Source organism: Penicillium brevicompactum, assembly GCF_028827555.1.
Source record: "Penicillium brevicompactum strain IBT 35665 chromosome Unknown utg000003l_segment0_segment0, whole genome shotgun sequence".
NCBI lineage: Eukaryota > Fungi > Ascomycota > Eurotiomycetes > Eurotiales > Aspergillaceae > Penicillium > Penicillium brevicompactum.
Genome location: NW_026623206.1, coordinates 568,793 through 585,314, shown reverse-complemented (window position 1 = coordinate 585,314; position 16,522 = coordinate 568,793). Strand labels below are relative to the sequence as shown.

Sequence of the window (16,522 nt, the reverse complement as noted above, 5' to 3'; positions counted from 1 at the left end):
TGATATTGACCTGGTGACTTCAGAGATACCGAAGAATATATATGGGGAGTCGCGAGACTGGAAAAACCAACTGAGCTAAGCAAAGCTGCTCAGCTGGGGAATGTGAGGTCTGTTGACCCTGTGTTGAGAAGCACCTGGGCATAGAGTATGTATTTAAGTCCTAATGAGGTAGTGTATTATAACTGCCGCCAAAATGGCCGAGTGGGATTATCCCCACTCCATGCTCCGTCGCATTCGTGGGGTTGGGGTTGGTTACACTGTGGTCGCCCCCGGGCAACTGAATATCAACCCCAGAAATGTCTCCGGTTCGATCCCAGGGGCAGGGCGAGTTTGGCAGTTTCCAAGCTTTTTTTTTTGTATCTTTTCCCTCTCCACCTTCTGTCAGGTCACTCAGGTGATTATAGGGCAAAATATTTGGCAAACCAGATGTACGATTTCGAACGGAAGAATTTCTTGGGCAGTCGTCGAAAATTCACCATGATCAAAAATGGTGCCGACAGATCCCGCGCTTCTAATGCGGCTTGTCATTTATTCAATCTTGAAGCCTTTGAGCATATATAAAGGGCATTCATCGAACTAGATCCGAAAACTGAGTGGAGCCTAAGCTCTGTGAGAACGGTGGGGCACTCGGACAGTCCCAGCGGCCGGGTCATTGGCCAATTGCGAACGCGTACCTAGGGGTCAGCAACAAGTCACCAACCATAATATTAGATGTTAGCGCATGGGAACCCGGTACACGTATGATGAGAGCGATATCTCTCTCTCGTGGCGAATGGGCGCCAGTATTGAATGGCACGCCCAGAAGCAGAAATGGGGTAATACACGGATTTCCCAATGATTTCTCTCAAAGCCCTTCAAATCCATCCGCACGATCACATTTCCTCGCAACCTGTGCCACTCCTTTTGTCCGTGAGGCCCAGTTGATTTTGTGCGTCTGATGGCGACTTGTCGGTATCGTCTCGCTTGCTTCGTCGCGATGCGGTGGGAGGGATCACAGTGGGATCACGCAGTGGGCTGTAATAAGAATCCGAGAGCTCACTCAGCTGTCAGGGACCAGGTTCCATGAGAGAGAGGATTGGTCTCTGCGTCGTGATGGCTGGGGTGCTTCGCCAGGGGTGCGTCGTACATCAGCCCTTGCCCTAAAATCAGATTTAGGAACATGCACAGACGTAAGCGAATGATTCGTTGCAAGGAATGAGCGTTCTCAGGGTCTTGCATTTCTTCGGAGAAGCTGTCAAGTGTACGTAGTAGGGAGAGAAATCAGAAGAGTAAGAAGTGGATCTCAGCCTAGTCCCACTCCCCCGCAATCCCCGGATTTTGTGGATACCCGATGACCCACAACTGTTAGGCCTCTGGTTCCCTGGCGTTCTTGTGCTGTTGCTTGAGAAAGATAAAGAAGAAACTCACGACTATGAGATCAAGGAATCATCCACTTCTGCAGACATAGGTCGGGGTCACCCAGCCATCAGCCCATTGTGTGTCACCACCTGCTTTGTACATGCGGGTACTTGAAGGTACATCTGTACCAATCTACATAAGCCCTGATACCTCAATGTACTTGCAGGCTCGTGTTTTACGTACCTTTGCCATTGGCGCCTCCGGGGGTTACCAATTGTAGTCAATGGTAGGTCAACCAAGACTGCCTTGACAAGCCTAGACTAGTGCGGTCCTCCATTTAATGTCTCCACTACTCTTGGGCTTTCAAAATGTAAGCCCATATCAAGACTCAATACCACCTGAGCGAGTAGATTGCTTTGGCATCATGTAGCATGTACCTGAAAGCACATATATTCCAAACCATGGAACGGAAGAGCCCTATCCCTCATCACTACGACACTCAGTCCAGACCACGGTCGTAGCGCCCATATCCCCTGAATACCCAGGCAATGCCACAGCCCAACGACTGGATTGCCACCGTGCAGGGGATGTCCCAGATGTCACCCTTCAGTCAGTCTTCACTGACTCCTAACCCCGCATTGTGTCATCTGATGCTCACGTATATAAGGTCTTCAAGGTTGCTACTTCGTGTGCAACCCAACTCTCCACTCAGATCCTGATTCAGCTTTCATCTACTCGACTATCTTTATTCACGTTCTATCTCACAGGAAGCATCCACGATGTCTGCACCCATGGGCCCTATCCTTCAACAGATCGCAACTCTCCCTGCCCGCTCGAGACAGGGTCTGAGTAACCTTCGTCAACGTCTATTCCAACAAGGTATGTCATTGCCCCCTCCTTTTCTGACTGTATATATGCGACTCAGTGAGACTCAGTATAGCTCACACCCTTTGTAGGAGAGAGACAGCCTAAGGAGGCCAACCTCCTGCGAACGTCCCTTAATGTCCATCGTCCGGTTTGGGTCACTGCTGGCGGTGGCATGTACACCAGCATGGCCGCCGTTTATCTCACCTTGCGATACCTCAAGCGTGTGGCTCGCTAGACCAACCCTTCCATATACCTCGCAGACATTCCGTCGTCCTCATGTCCATCTTCTCTTAACGACATGTCTCGCAACGAGCTCGCTGGGCTTGCTCGCTGGCCATTTATGACCCCATACTATCCTTTCACCATGTCTTGGCGCTCTATGTTTTCTATTACTTTGTTTGTTCGGTCGGTCTTTATTATTGTTGTCAGGAAACAACACAGAACCGGTGTTTTGTTTTTATTAGGGCTACTGTACCCATAGTTTCAATACACTCGCATTACATGCTCTAAAGATTCCTAGGTGCTCTGGTAGACAGAGATATTTTGATCTAAGCAGTGCTCTTGTGGAGAATTATATGCCAGCCATAGATGGCTTTGTCAGGATGACCTCGCTGAGTCGGCTGAGTCGGCTAATCATTGATTGCTCTGAGTTGCTAGGTGATGATGATGGATTCAAAGATGAGACACATTGTGATCCAGGGTTAAACCCTAATTCAGGCAGGAAGGGGCGATAATAGACCAAGGACTCCCAAAATGACTCAGGCAGCATAGTCAAAAATGATCATCATGCCATGCACCCATTAAATAGGGGGTGTGGAACGAAAAAGGAGGGATACGTGTCAGGGGGTACAAGCACATTCCAAACAAATTGTATGGCGACCTGCCCAAGCACTATGATTTTTGGTCTGCAAGGAAGTATAAGTACAAACAAACAATCCGCCCAAAGTAAAATGACAAAAGTGACAGATCCACTCGGCTGAAGAATCCATTTGATCTCCACTTGAGAGAAATCAGAACCTGACTTGGCTCCTTCCCGCTTGTGTACTACTGTACGATGTCCGCCCCCCGTCGTGGTGTAAACACACCAATCGAGGTTGGCCTATCATAAATGTCTTCTTACTCAGTAGTCGTCACTGTACTTCCTCCGACCTGTTAGATGGCTTCACTGGTCAAGGGTGCATGCGCTAACAAATTAGGGGCTTGGCAACCCCGCATTTGTGTTTCGTGTGTGAGATTTCCTTTTCGGGTGGCCTGATGAGTGACCCTGGGACATGGTGCTTTATCGAGGTGGCAGATGATAATTGAATTTGAATAAAGGCCGAACGTGTCAATTGGTTAGGAATTCAATCTACGGAGTATCCGAGGCAATGAAAGTGAACGAAGACCTTGGGATGTGTCACACCCCATGGACCTCGCTAGGGCCAATGCGAGATTTGGTGGCGGCGGTTGGCCAAATGAGCCTATGATACAGAAATGATGATGATAGCAGCTGTGACGGCCACTCATAAGCTCACTGATTTTCGGAGGTCAAGTCAAAAGGGGTGGAAATTTGGTTTCATTGGGTAATTGGGTCTCTGCACATGTGTCTGCCTGCTTGTGGAAGCGATCTGGATTCCATACTCTCCAGGGCTATGCCCAACTGACATACGGAGTATTGGAGAAAATTATTAGACAATTTCTTTGTCCATGGGTGTTTTGCGGTTCTCACTCTCGCTCCGTTCCATCGATTGTTTTCAACGGCACAAAAAGCAGGAGTCTGTTTATAAATTATCTCTAAATCGAAAATAGCCGGAGAAAAGAAAAAGACGAGAAGCGAGAGCTAATGGTGCTACCTGTGTTTTTTATCCTCGCGTTTCCGGCAGTTTCATTCTCAGCACGACACGGAGTACTCTACAGGATACGTTGGTTTAATTTAGCTCGTACTTTGGTGACCAGGCTGGGGTCACAGCAGAATTGAAAGATTATGGACGGACATAAAAGCAATATCTCCATCGTTTGAGTGGCGTGAGCTTAATTGCAAGTACAATTGTTAGCATCTCCTTCACAACGAACGTATCAACCGAATCTGCGATCTCCATATCAGAATCTCATAGTGACATTTCAGAGATTATCAAGGGCATCACTTTCAGAATGATTAAGATTCGCATGATGAAATAATTTTAGTCCTACTCTAGCTCTCAAGAGAGAGAAAGCAAAGATCTCAGGTGTCAAGATGCCAGTGCCCGTGGGTGCCCTGTTTGTCAGGCTTCTGCAGGTTGCTACCGTGCATTGAGTTCTCTCTCTCTCTTCCCATCTCCATTACCTCTTTCCTCTCCTCTTCTCAAAAATACTACATTACCTTGCGACATGATCTCCGCGCTTCCCTCGATACAAAGCAAACGTCAGGCCAAAATCTTTCGACTTCAGCCGCGCCTCTATGCATGCCCCTTTCATATGTGTGACAATACTTTGGCGACTTAATGTTGCTTTGACCTTTTTAATCTTGATTTGTGATATCTCAGAAGCTCTCAATGGCTAACCTAAGGTCGTCTGCCATCTTAAAAAGGAGTGGATTTCGGCTCAGTATGTTCGGCATGTTCGGCATTATCGGATCTGTCGGGTTTGTCGGGTCCACTATCCTCATTTGATGGGCAACTTGAACTACTTCGTACCTTTCCCCGCAATACGACCATCTTGTGGGCTCCTTCCATTTTCGATCTGATGGCCCGCCTTGAATTCGCTCAACGACACTCGGTTACAGCTCTTGGGCTACAAAGAATCCTTTTGATCGGCTTTGAGGTAGGTGCATTGCCTGTCGGCATAGCAAAATCAAGTGCTCCGGCGACGATCCGTGCAACAACTGCCAGCGGCGAGGGGTGAAATGCGAATTCAATGAAGGGACAAATCGCGTTGTGGTATCCGAAAGGTCCGTGGTTGTGGCATTGGAGACATTGTTGGGCTGGTATGCTGACTAGAGTCACGTTGCAGGTATCTTCGACAATTAGAGGCACAGGTCCGAGGCCAGCAAACCCATGTCGCGTCACAGAGATCTGCGGCAACTCCGCCGCAATACTCCTCCGGGGAACAGCACGAATTCAGTCCCGAAAAGTCCGCCGATGCTGCCGTTGATATCCCAGAGTTTGTGGGGATATCAAGTGAAGAATCCTCGCCAACACCGACGATAAGCGATACCCCAAGTATATGGACGAGTCCCTTCAGTTTACCTTCAACGACCATAAAGAACACAAAAAAGAACAGACGCAGTTGGAGTCCGTTACCAAAAGTATTGTTCTGGTTCCCAAGCTAAATATGCGTATAGTTTGGCTTGCCCCTTCATCCATGTGGTCGTTTACTACTCGGCTGTCCATTCTGATGTCCGAGACCTTACATTACAAGTACCCAGAGAGCGCTCCGACTCTGATAGAGAAGGAAGTATATCCACTGAGATGGGAATGTTATGCTACTAAAGAACGGCCCGATATTAGTGGCTTGCCATCTCTCGACTACGCCCTGTATCTCTTCGATACTGTCAAATTTCATCTTGGTCAGAGCTATCGATTCTTCGATGAAGAGCAATTTATCCAAAATTTGAACGAGTTCTACCATGGTGATCCGATAAGGATGGCGAGCGAGCAGCGACTTTGGTTCATACAGTATCTCCTAGTCCTTTCATTTGGATCAGCATTCCTTTCCCGTACGAAAAGTGACGACCCACCGGGATCACACTTCTTCCTTCGTGCGATGTCACTGATGCCAAATCACTCATCACTGTGGAAAGATAGTTTGCTGGCGATTGAGGTACTTGCCATGGTTGGATTGTATCTGTACTCAATTGATCAAAGAGAGTCTGCATATATTTACGTGAGTACGAGCAGCGCCTTTGGTAGTACACGCTTCTGACATTGATATTTCTTAATAGCTCGGTCAAGCCATGCGAATTGCACAGTATGAAGGACTTCACACTCAATTGTCTGAAGAACAGCTCGGCACAGATGTGGTGGCTCGATGTCGTAACTTATGGTGGACCCTGTACATCATGGACCGCCATTTCTCATATTCTGTTGGACTTCCGATGTCTGCTCAAGACAGCGATATCAGCACCCCAATCGAGCCTTGCACAGCTTCTCATCGGGATGTAGCATTAAGTCTACAAGCCAAACTATCTCACTTACTGTCCTCGATTCTAACCAGTGAGTTCTCCTCAAACTTATTACATATGCCCCACATTGACTGAACCTCGATCCAGCCGTTTACAAAACAGAGAAAACACAGGTAAATGTTTTTCTTGACACAACGAGATCAATTTTGCAGAGACTGACTGGACACGCCCAAGAGGTCGAAAATATCATACATGCCACTTTCCGCAATTCAGTCGATTCAATGCCCAGAGGCACACGGCATATTACGTTACTTTATCACCAGGTTAGTCACTCTTGTAATTTTTTCCTGTTGTCTGGGCTTTTTTTAACACATGGTTCACGCAGTGTGTTATTGTCGCAACGCGCCCTCTTCTCCTCTCTGCTCTCATGTAGCGATTGCTCAAACTTGACAGCAATAATTGGGATGTCGGGGGTACTCTGGATCTCACAAAAACGTTGATAATACAGGCATCAAGTCTGCCTCTAAAACCCTCCAAATCTTATCGCACAGCGACAGTCTTCTCGGTGAGCCAAGCATTTGCATGCAAGAAAGGAACTGTATTGGCTGACAATAGTCCAGAGGTTTTCTTACTTTACAATCTCGAGTTTACATATGCAGCAGCGATTCATCTGGCAATGGCGAGCGCTTTATTTCCAGAGGCACTTGATGGCCAAGCTTCTGTGATTGATGCTCATTCTATCCTGGACCAAATGATCAACAATGGCAATAAGATAGCCCAGGTTCGAAAAGATGAGTTGGTTTACATTGAAAGTTTATTCTTGGAGGTAGCAACCCGCGCTGAGACCAACGGAATGCAGCCTCTTACTCTTTCCCACACGACTCAAGAGGGTGACAGGTCCTCTCGCGACGTCAAGGCAGAGGTGGAAGCTGAGAAAGATCCACATGGGAATTCTGTGAATGATATGGCGCTGGATGATATTTCTGGTTTTGGATACCCTCATTCGTCTTACGCTGCAGACCCGATCCCGAGCGCCGAACTCCTTGACAACATCGGGATTTCCCCAGTTGAATTTTTGGCTATAGTGGATCAAATTGGGAATCCTGAGGCTTCTTATTCAATTTTGGATCTGCGACATGAAAATGAAATGCTATGAATCAGAATCTGGCACTGCAATATCTGGGGTAATGAATGGCACTTCTCGGGATCTCACTTCATTCTATGTTGGAATACGGAACTACTCGGCATCTCAAGTGGAATCCAAACGGCGGTTCAGTTCACCCCCGGGCGGTCATCCTTGGCGTTGAGTGCGCAAAATACATAGATCACGATGAGGCGAACTCTCTCGGCTTCTTTTTGCCGACAAAATCACTCATACGGAGCCTCCCTTGCTTTGTAGCGCTATCGAGGGGCGTTTCGGTCAGATGTCTGCATTTTGGTACCCCTCACGCCATAGGCATCCTCGTTTCCATGACGCAGATTTTGTCATATTTTTTGTACGCAACTCATTGGTTCAATATTTGAGTATTACCCCTGGCGTCGTAGGGCTGGGCAAGTTTTCACACGTAAGACGGGCCGGGCGAGTCTCCGGGGCACCATCCAGGGGCTTTCCGCGATGGATGTACGGAGTACTTTGGAACATTCTCACTGCAGTCTAAAATTCAATTTCAAGTAATTTTCTCGCAGAGTGAGAGAATTACCCTGGAAACAGTCTTCATGCCATCTGAAATAACGCGTATGCTCATTGCGAATCTGGTAAGATCCCGATATTTAGTCCAAGCTAAGGCGTAACCCCGCCAAGCTCGGCCCTTTCTTGACAAGCTTTGATAAGTCTGCTCCGTGCTTGTTTTGCTTTCTATTAAAGGGCGGTGGGGCAAGCTACAATAATAAGATCGAAACTTGGCGATCTTGAGTCGTGCGGCCAAGAGTCATGGCATCTGCAGACCCCGGGGTTTTGCATGCCATTGTTCAGCCTAGTCATTGTGTCTTTCACGTACAACAGAGCTTGTATATCTGATTACTGATTCATATATCCCGTCACTAAACTCCCGTTTTCATATGCCTTGGAGCGTATAAATAGCGTGCGGGGTCACAGAATGACTGCCACCCAGCCCTACCTACCAACTTCCAAGGATGATTTCTCAATCGAGCCAACGCCCGGTGCACGCTCCTCCCCCTTCAAGCCTGCATTATACCCCCATTTCCATCCATGTGAGCTTTGCCTTGCATGCAGCAACGGGGCAAACACAACACAGCAATAAATGCGCTGACAAGGAAGTCCTCAATCTCCAAAGGGTTAGACCCAGGGGCGATACTTGTCGCGGTGCAATTTTCACCACCCTTGAAAATGGAGAATATGGGAGAAGTCAACCTCAACCCCATTTTGGAGCTTGGCTCTTGACTAAGAGGGTACCTGTCACCGGTGAATTCCATGGCGCCCTATGTCAGAAGCCAAGTGGGGAATCCGGGGTCCACCTATCGAGGACCGTCGAGGTGCAGGTCTCCACAAGGCTCTGACCCAACCGACCAGACAGAATGTTTGTGGTCTAACCTTCACTAGTCTGTTTCAATTATCTTGGCTGGAGAAGCTTAGCTCTTTCTCAAAAAGTGAACAAATCTTCTAGTAGCTATCATCTCGATCATTTAACTCCTTTGGAAGAGACTGAGTTATTGATGAATCCGAATTTCAGATCCGACTTGTTGGTCCCCGTTTCTATACATCGCGCTACAAACCAATTACCCAATGTAGTTTGATATAGTCTGACATGCATTTTCACCCCGGTAGCTTACTCTCGCGGGGCGATTTTCTTGCTTGTGCAGAGTGGGTCTTCTGTGCTTGTTGAATATCCCTGTCTGTTCTCCATCTTTATATTGGGGACTCAACCAATTTGACTGCAGGCGGCATAGGACGGAGTGAAATACTACTGTGTGCAGTAAGGTTTGCTTCTGCCCTCGTCAATGTCTTGCTGTATAGCAGTAATCGGTTTTTATAATTTCAATGTAAATCTGATGCATTGTTCTAGTTGGTCAGCTAAATTTAGAGCCATGCAGGAAGGCAGCTCCGGTGCGCGTTGAACCTTGCAATAGTCGGTTTATGTATAGGGCTATGTCAGTGAAATGCTCTACTTTCATCTTGGGCAATGCCGATACCTACAGCGCAGTTCCGCTGATGCCGGTGAGGGGTGATGGAATAATCAAAATCTTTCCATCCCTCATTGATGATTCGCTCTGTAATCACCCCTTTCCCCATTGTCCCCGCTCCTGTCTAGGCTTCTCTTCGTCGGATATCACAGCCAGTAATGTGTAGTTGGAGAAAGGACCGATCCCTTATTATTTGCCTCTTTTGGCATGGCGATGAGGGGAAATACTCTCTTAGCTCCGCAGGGTGTTGGAATGAATGACATCGCATGAGGAGAACCTTGGAAGGCATTGGCCCTTTGTAGGGCTGATACTTTTCCCCGAGCCTTCTTGTATAATCCATTGCCGACATATACCTGGTAAGGCTGTATTCTATTACGGGGTTCTATTTTCCTTTCGAGTGCCGAAAATCTCATTAGACTGTATAATCACAATGCCAGGGACGGGGAAAAGCGGCTCTGTATGTTGAATCAAAACTAGGGGACACTAGCATAGTATGAAGGGTTGTGAACTCAAATCAGTCCACCGTACTTTGAGTTGAAGATGCTATAGTGTTTCCACTGGACAATTTTAATGACGACGTTGGGATGATGAAACTTGACCTGACCAGCAGCTTCTACTTTATTTCACTGATTCAATCTTGGAGCCATGTAGGTCAATTATATCAGCGCTTTACAGGGCTTTGGGCACTGAGAAGCATGCTCATCAAAATTAAATGCCGAGGAGAGCTTCGAGTCGCATGCGGAGACCACCGGTAAAATGGGTTAGAAACACCGAGGTCTATGCTGGTAATATCTGGTAACAAGTGGTACGCCTGGTATTCTAGACATTGGACTTGATCACCCGACAGCGTTGGTTCCTATGATGCAGCCTCGAATAATTGATGGCCCAAGCTTGAGGTGGGCCTACATATAAATAGGGCTCTGCCACACGACGGCAGAATCAGATTCAACCTAACAAACGAGTCTTCTTTATTCTCTTTTCTCTGCAAGCACGAGTTCTCAAACATGAAGCTCGGGGTCTTTACAACCTTGATCCCGGCCATTCTGCCCGTGGTGTGTGCTGCACCTGCTCGAAGGGATGCAGACAACCCACCCCTTCGAGGCAGCGGGTCACTCGTTGGATATTCGTCATCGAATAAGGGTGGCGGCGACTCTCCGCCTGATATCAAATACACTCTTCTCCCCGGGCAGAAGGAAGACCCCAAAATTGGGTCATATCTTGATTTCCAGAAAGCCGACAATCCCCAGCCGATCCGTGGTTCCACGGGTGCCGATGACCCCGGCCCGAGTACGTTTGCGGCACCTCAAGCTCTTTAGTAAAATACCCGATGCTGATTTTATAGGAAACTACTATTACGATAGGATTAACAGTGATAAACTTGCACCTCCGGGAACTGACCATGGTCAAACAATCAATGCGCAATGGCCGATGGGTAAGTTCGCTAGTTTTGTGGGGAACAGACAGAGTTAACGATATTGCAGGATTGAGCCACAACAGGTGATTATCATTGAACAAAATAAACAAATGACAAGACTGATAATTGGAAGACTAGGACAGGATGGGGCAGGTTGGGCTCGCCAAGAAAACGTGAATGTGATGCCGGATGCAACATTGATGGCGGGAGTGGATATGCGCCTTGAGCCTGCCGGTTATCGGGAGCTGCATTGGCACGTTGCGGCCGAATGGTCTCTGGTGCTGAATGGATCTTGCAGAATTCAGGTATTTTCGACTGTCTCTATGCCTCGAGAGAAAATGCTTACAAGACTAGGCTGTGAATGAGAACGGAGAGACATTCGTTGATGACGTAGCTGCTGGAGATGTCTGGTATTTCCCACCGTGAGTGTTGCGCATCATCTAAACTCCCAAAGGTTGTCAATGGCTGACCTTATCTAGCGGTGTTCCTCATTCAATCCAAGCTCTCGACGACGGAGTTGAGTTCCTTCTAGTGTTCGACGACGGTGACTTTAGCGAGGACAACACGTTCCTAGCGAGCGAAGTCTTCCTTCACACTCCTGTAGGTGGCATATCTGGCTCTTGTATCCCTTTCTTTTATATAATTCAGCTGCTAATACAATGAGCAGAAAGAAGTTCTGTCCAAGAATTTCGGTCTCGATGTATCAGCCTTCGATAAGATTCCCGAAGATGAACTCTACATCTTCAAGGGCACACCAGCACCTGCGGACATTGAGAAACAAAACGTAACAACCTCTTCCGGTATTGTGCCGCGTGGCCAAAGTTACTCCTACCATTTCTCCGAGCAACCCGCCCACGAAGTTGCAGGTGGCTCGGTCAAAATCGTCGATCCATTGACGTTCCCCATCGCCGCCAACTTCTCAGCTGCAGTGGTGACAGTTCACCCGGGTGGTATGCGTGAAGTCCATTGGCATCCTGCTAGCGACGAATGGACATTCTTCATTTCTGGTCAGGGTCGCGCTACCCTGTTTACAGCACCGAACGCTGCGACTACATTTGATTATACCGCTGGAGATGTTGGCTACTTCCCGAAGTCTAACAGTCACTATATCGAGAACACAGGAGATCAAGACCTCGTGTTTGTAGAGGTTCTTCAAGCTTCTATGTTTACAGGTATGAGTTGTTTCCCGGTGGTAGCACAACAATTTGCTGACGATTTGTAGATGTTGCCCTTGGCCAATGGATTGCATCCACCCCCAAACAGATTATTGCGGATACTTTGAACCTTGACGATGACACACTCAGCAAGTTGAAGACAGAGAAGCAATACGTTGTTGCGGGCAACAGCACTTGAGGATGGAAGTTCCATATAGAAGCTCGATCTCTCATTCATCCCGAGGTCGTTTGGACCTGCTCCTTTCATGATTTAATGGGCGGCACATGAATATAGATCAACACCAGTCGACAAATAGTGTGCATCAGATGAATAGCAATCATGTGAAATACTCTTTCTCACTTCTCTCTTTCTCTGTTTGAATGGTACTCTCTTGGGGCGGCATAAAGCTCTGAGTGTGCGCGTATGTGTAGCAGCTACTGATCCATGATGTTGCAACCCCTTTTCTTTTTTCATAAAATGACATGATACCTACACACATCACAACAAGGTACCCGCTCACCACCAAGAAAACTGTCCAGGCCATCTATACACCCCAGCCAGCCGTAACTTAGATACTTCTCAGTGCGCACTAAACACTCGGCTCCTCAAACACCTGCGTCCACGGCGCGGCCTCTCCGAAATTCGGTGTCCCATCAGCATTACTCCCCACCGGCTGCACCATCGTATATCGACTATCATCACATGCACCCGCACTATTCGTGGTCGCATGGAATGCAGTCCACACCTCCGTTCCATCCGGACTCTGGAAGAAGCTATTATGCCCCGTGCCGTAGTTCCCGTTGGTTGAGGCCAGTAGACATCCATCTGATTTCTTCCACGCACTCGCCTGGGTGGGGTTCGTCGTGCCATCCCAGGTCAGACTGGCTAGGCAGTAGTATTGTGTCCAACAGTATGAAGCAGAGTAAACGATTCGTGTCTGACCGTTTGTGTACAACGCCGCGGGACCTTCCTGCACAGGGGTGCCGTGGATTTCAAAGTCTTCGGTTGGCTCCGAGATGACGGTGATATCGCCCGTAACGGAAATGAAGTCGTCACCGAGCTTTTGCATGCAGAGCGACTGGTAGGTGACGCCATGGAAGCAGGAGAAGACAAGGTAGTTGCCGTATTCGTTGAAGCGGACGATGGTCGCGTCGATGCCCCATTCTGTCGTTAGCTGGGCGCCGTAGGACCAGGAGTCCCAAGGGGTGCTACCTCCTGTACCTCATAGTTAATCTTTCAATATTCCTCTCGTTACATAAAAGAATAAGATCGATGGGGCCACAGGGAAGGGGCTAGATGGATATCCATACCAGCTAGAACGTGCGACCTCTGCCCATCCAAATTATCCGCAGTCCCAGCAGTGTAGTAGATATACCATTTATCGCCGAGCCAGTGTAACTCCGGAGCCCAATTATTGCAGCATCGCGAGGCGTCGTCGGTCGAATAGACGATCTTTTTCTCGCCGTTCTTCAGACCCTCGATGCTGGTCGCCCGGGTGATTTGCACGTCTGTCCATGTCGTCGTCAGGAGGTAGTAGTATCCACCCGAGTAGACGAGACTTGGATCGCTGCCCCCGGGGTTTCGGATGGGGTTGGTGAATGCGGAGGCGAGGGCCCCGAAGGAGACAATCGTCTTGATTAGTGAGGAGATGATGCGCACCATTTCGATTCTCGATGCTGGCTGGACTTATTGATGTAATGATCAATCCCTCTTAAATACATTTCTTCATGTCTTTCCAAGACTGCCCAGCCATTACAACAACGAGCCTTTGGGCACAAGGCAATCAACCCCGCTGGGAAGTAACCATTCGCATCCATCCGTCCTCATTGCCCAGGTGTGAAGCGATGCGTCGGTGGCCGAAGCAGCCTCCGGACTATCAATATTCCCCGCAGACCCTCGTGCTCTACCAGATTAATCCACCACTCAGTGCGGTTTTCTTTGGCTGCCCGGGTGGGACGGCCCGCTTAGTTCATAGCCCGTCCATACAGAGTTGCTAATCTGATACAGGTGGTTTCTCCGGGGAGACAATCATTTGGCTTTCTACTACGTAGTTGCGGGGGTCAGTCTCAGGCCAAGTCCGGTGGCACGCTCTACGTGTGTGGCTATGCAGGCTCCTGCGGAGACATGAGTGGAGACTGTCGAAACGTTCGGTCATTTTGAAGTAAAGAAGGCTTTGCTTGAGAGTGGTCGGATTGATTTGGGTTCTCTGGAGCCGGTTCCGGAAGGATGGCACAAAGGTCGGAGGATGTATCGGACCCTCGCACCCAACCGCCCGATGTCTCCGTTTCACACCTGAGATGATTGGAACACTATTTCAAAAAAAAAACCCTAATTTTCTGTTATCCAGGTGGTAACAAATGGTGCGTAGTATTATCATGTCCCATTTTATAGTTCAGGGACAGAACATCGAAATGATAGTATGTACATGTAAAGGTCCTATGGACAAGTCAAGGTTTACAAAAATATGCAAATATTACAGTAATGCCTGGTCAAAGTCCTCATCTACGCCCCGAGGAACTCGGCAGACATTACGGGCATCGGCGGGCATGGTCTTCCAGATGACGTCTTTAACCTCTTGGCCGACTTGGTCGATAGCATCCATGGCCCAAAGCACATCAAGGTGCTCATACTCTTCAATGATTTTCGAATGGACAAGACGCGCATTGGGCTCCCGGCCGCTGTTGAAGCGATCCATCAGTCGGCGACCATCGACAAGCGCATCGGAACCGCCAATCCAAAATGCAAATGGGGGCGTTCCTGGGCCATACCACGGGCTCGGGGCCGGGTTTCCCAAAAAGGCGTCACGGGGATCATCACCGTACTCAACAACAGTCTCATCGGGTAGACTGTCAGTTGAAGTAGCCTCACGTCGCAACTCGTCCTCCGTAGCGAGAATACATTTGTGTTTGGCGAAACTATCGCTACCGAGCCACCAACGCATGGACTCAGCGCTCACGTATACTGGGGCGAATTGGAACATGCGGTGCCGCAGATCACGCTCCCAGCGCGTATCAGACCAGTCAAATAGGTATGAGAACACCCAGTATGCTAGAGTGCCATATATCCGGGGTGGAAGCAGACGACGGGCGGTCATCATGAAAGGGATGAAAGAGTGGATGCCGAAGACAAGGCGGAACATTGCTGGGGAGAGAAGGCTCATGAAACGAAAGTATGGTCGGTGAACCAGGGGCCCAGCATACACAGCAGGTGCCAGTGCACAGAAAACGGAGATACGCTGGCCCAGTTCGGGGCGCTGCTCTTTAGCCAGAGCCACAAAGGTCTGAGTGGTGCCTTGCGAATGGCAAACCAGACCTAGCTTGTTGAACCCGGTCTCGTACAGAACTCGGGAGGTAAGGGCCGCAAGGTCCAGTGTTCCGAGGTGCCGGATATCCCAAGACCACATACGAGGATCATCTGGCGAGAGTGTTGTATGCTCAGGATGTGACCCACAGCGATTATTGCCTAACCACACATCATACCCGGACTTGCAAAGGTAGAATGCCAGACTATCTTCGTCGTTGGTGCAAAATGCGCCAGCGCTTTGCAACAGTCCATGGACCAGAAGAACGGGGTACCGCCGTTGGGACTGTGCTCCAGAAGAGTGCAACAATTTCGGCTTTGTGAAAACCCGGGGTCCACGTTCACGTCTTTCCTCAGACGATAACGCCGTATACTCCTGAGGGTCGTAAACATGCCATAGAGTAATGATAAACCCATCCTCTGTCTGCACGCGAAACGTCTCAACATCGAGACCAACGCGGCGAGCATAGTATGAAACATCACAGATAATAGGGTCTTTGCCCCCCTCTAATGAATGTCCTTCCTCAAGAAACTGCTCCTCCTCGGTGTCCCTCTTGTGCTGACGGAGATCCCACCTGCGGTCAGACTCGGCCCGTGCTTTCCTTCGAGTGCGTTCTTCTTCAAAGAATGATCTCCGAGTATCTGGGTCGTGGCCGGTCATTCGTAGTCGAGTGTCCGCGATCGCGACTGCGGCAGTGCGCACAAGGGCCCCGACAAATATAGACGTCAGGAAGCACAGGGACAGGAAGAACGAGACAAGCATGAGGATGCAGCCCTGTATCCGGCGAATGGGAGAAGGGGGTCCGTAGGAAGGCATAGGTGGGAAGAGCGGGTGTTTGGCCGTTAAGAAGCTCAGATCGAACGGTTGTTGCTTTTCTGCGACTGGCGTCCGTCCCCTGGGACCCCGCCGCATGGAGGGGCGCATATCGCGATCGCTTATCTCCATGCTTGAGCGATGCTTTTCCTCGGGGTGTACTGTAGCGGAATCATGACTTCGGAGGGCTGGACCGGCGTTGGAGGAGTGGTCATTTGTGTCCGCACGTGCCGTCGACACGAGGGGTTGTAGAGGTATGGCTGAAAGTGACATGGTCGTAGAACTTCTCAGCCCGTTTGCAAATGGGTCATCTTGAAGCCGTTTCAGCCAGACAATGACAATTGAAGATCAGGGTCAAACTGATCAATTAAGCAACTGTTGTGTTACCACGGATTGTGTACGCCAAGCCTCGGAA

General features: G+C 49.0%; 6 protein-coding genes across 6 annotated transcripts; 3 read left to right on the top strand and 3 right to left on the bottom strand.

The window, feature by feature from the left end:
* Positions 1–872: 872 nt before the first annotated feature.
* Positions 873–1,218, bottom strand: N7506_004096 (uncharacterized protein; the record flags this gene model as incomplete). The annotated part of the gene is made up of 2 exons (XM_056953391.1): positions 873–1,014; positions 1,040–1,218. The coding sequence occupies 2 exons, from the start codon at positions 1,216–1,218 to the stop codon at positions 873–875; spliced, it is 321 nt and encodes a 106-aa protein (XP_056812280.1).
* An 899-nt stretch (positions 1,219–2,117) lies between these two features.
* N7506_004095 (uncharacterized protein) lies at positions 2,118–2,440 on the top strand (the record flags this gene model as incomplete). Its single annotated transcript, XM_056953390.1, has 2 exons — positions 2,118–2,217; positions 2,295–2,440. The coding sequence occupies 2 exons, from the start codon at positions 2,118–2,120 to the stop codon at positions 2,438–2,440; spliced, it is 246 nt and encodes an 81-aa protein (XP_056812279.1).
* Positions 2,441–4,769: 2,329 nt separating this feature from the next.
* N7506_004094 (Zn(II)2Cys6 transcription factor) lies at positions 4,770–7,439 on the top strand (the record flags this gene model as incomplete). The annotated part of the gene is made up of 7 exons (XM_056953389.1): positions 4,770–4,804; positions 5,009–5,110; positions 5,173–5,381; positions 5,504–6,045; positions 6,104–6,374; positions 6,792–6,848; positions 6,904–7,439. 7 exons carry the CDS (start codon positions 4,770–4,772, stop codon positions 7,437–7,439), a joined length of 1,752 nt encoding a protein of 583 aa, XP_056812278.1.
* Positions 7,440–10,428: 2,989 nt separating this feature from the next.
* N7506_004093 (putative oxalate decarboxylase) lies at positions 10,429–12,191 on the top strand (the record flags this gene model as incomplete). Its single annotated transcript, XM_056953388.1, has 7 exons — positions 10,429–10,711; positions 10,767–10,856; positions 10,977–11,143; positions 11,193–11,260; positions 11,318–11,438; positions 11,506–12,010; positions 12,061–12,191. 7 exons carry the CDS (start codon positions 10,429–10,431, stop codon positions 12,189–12,191), a joined length of 1,365 nt encoding a protein of 454 aa, XP_056812277.1.
* Positions 12,192–12,582: 391 nt separating this feature from the next.
* Positions 12,583–13,655, bottom strand: N7506_004092 (glycoside hydrolase family 43 protein; the record flags this gene model as incomplete). The annotated part of the gene is made up of 2 exons (XM_056953387.1): positions 12,583–13,208; positions 13,304–13,655. The coding sequence occupies 2 exons, from the start codon at positions 13,653–13,655 to the stop codon at positions 12,583–12,585; spliced, it is 978 nt and encodes a 325-aa protein (XP_056812276.1).
* Positions 13,656–14,466: 811 nt separating this feature from the next.
* On the bottom strand, positions 14,467–16,380 carry N7506_004091 (putative ab-hydrolase associated lipase; the record flags this gene model as incomplete). Its single annotated transcript, XM_056953386.1, has 1 exon — positions 14,467–16,380. One exon carries the CDS (start codon positions 16,378–16,380, stop codon positions 14,467–14,469), a length of 1,914 nt encoding a protein of 637 aa, XP_056812275.1.
* Between the last annotated feature and the right edge of the window lie 142 nt (positions 16,381–16,522).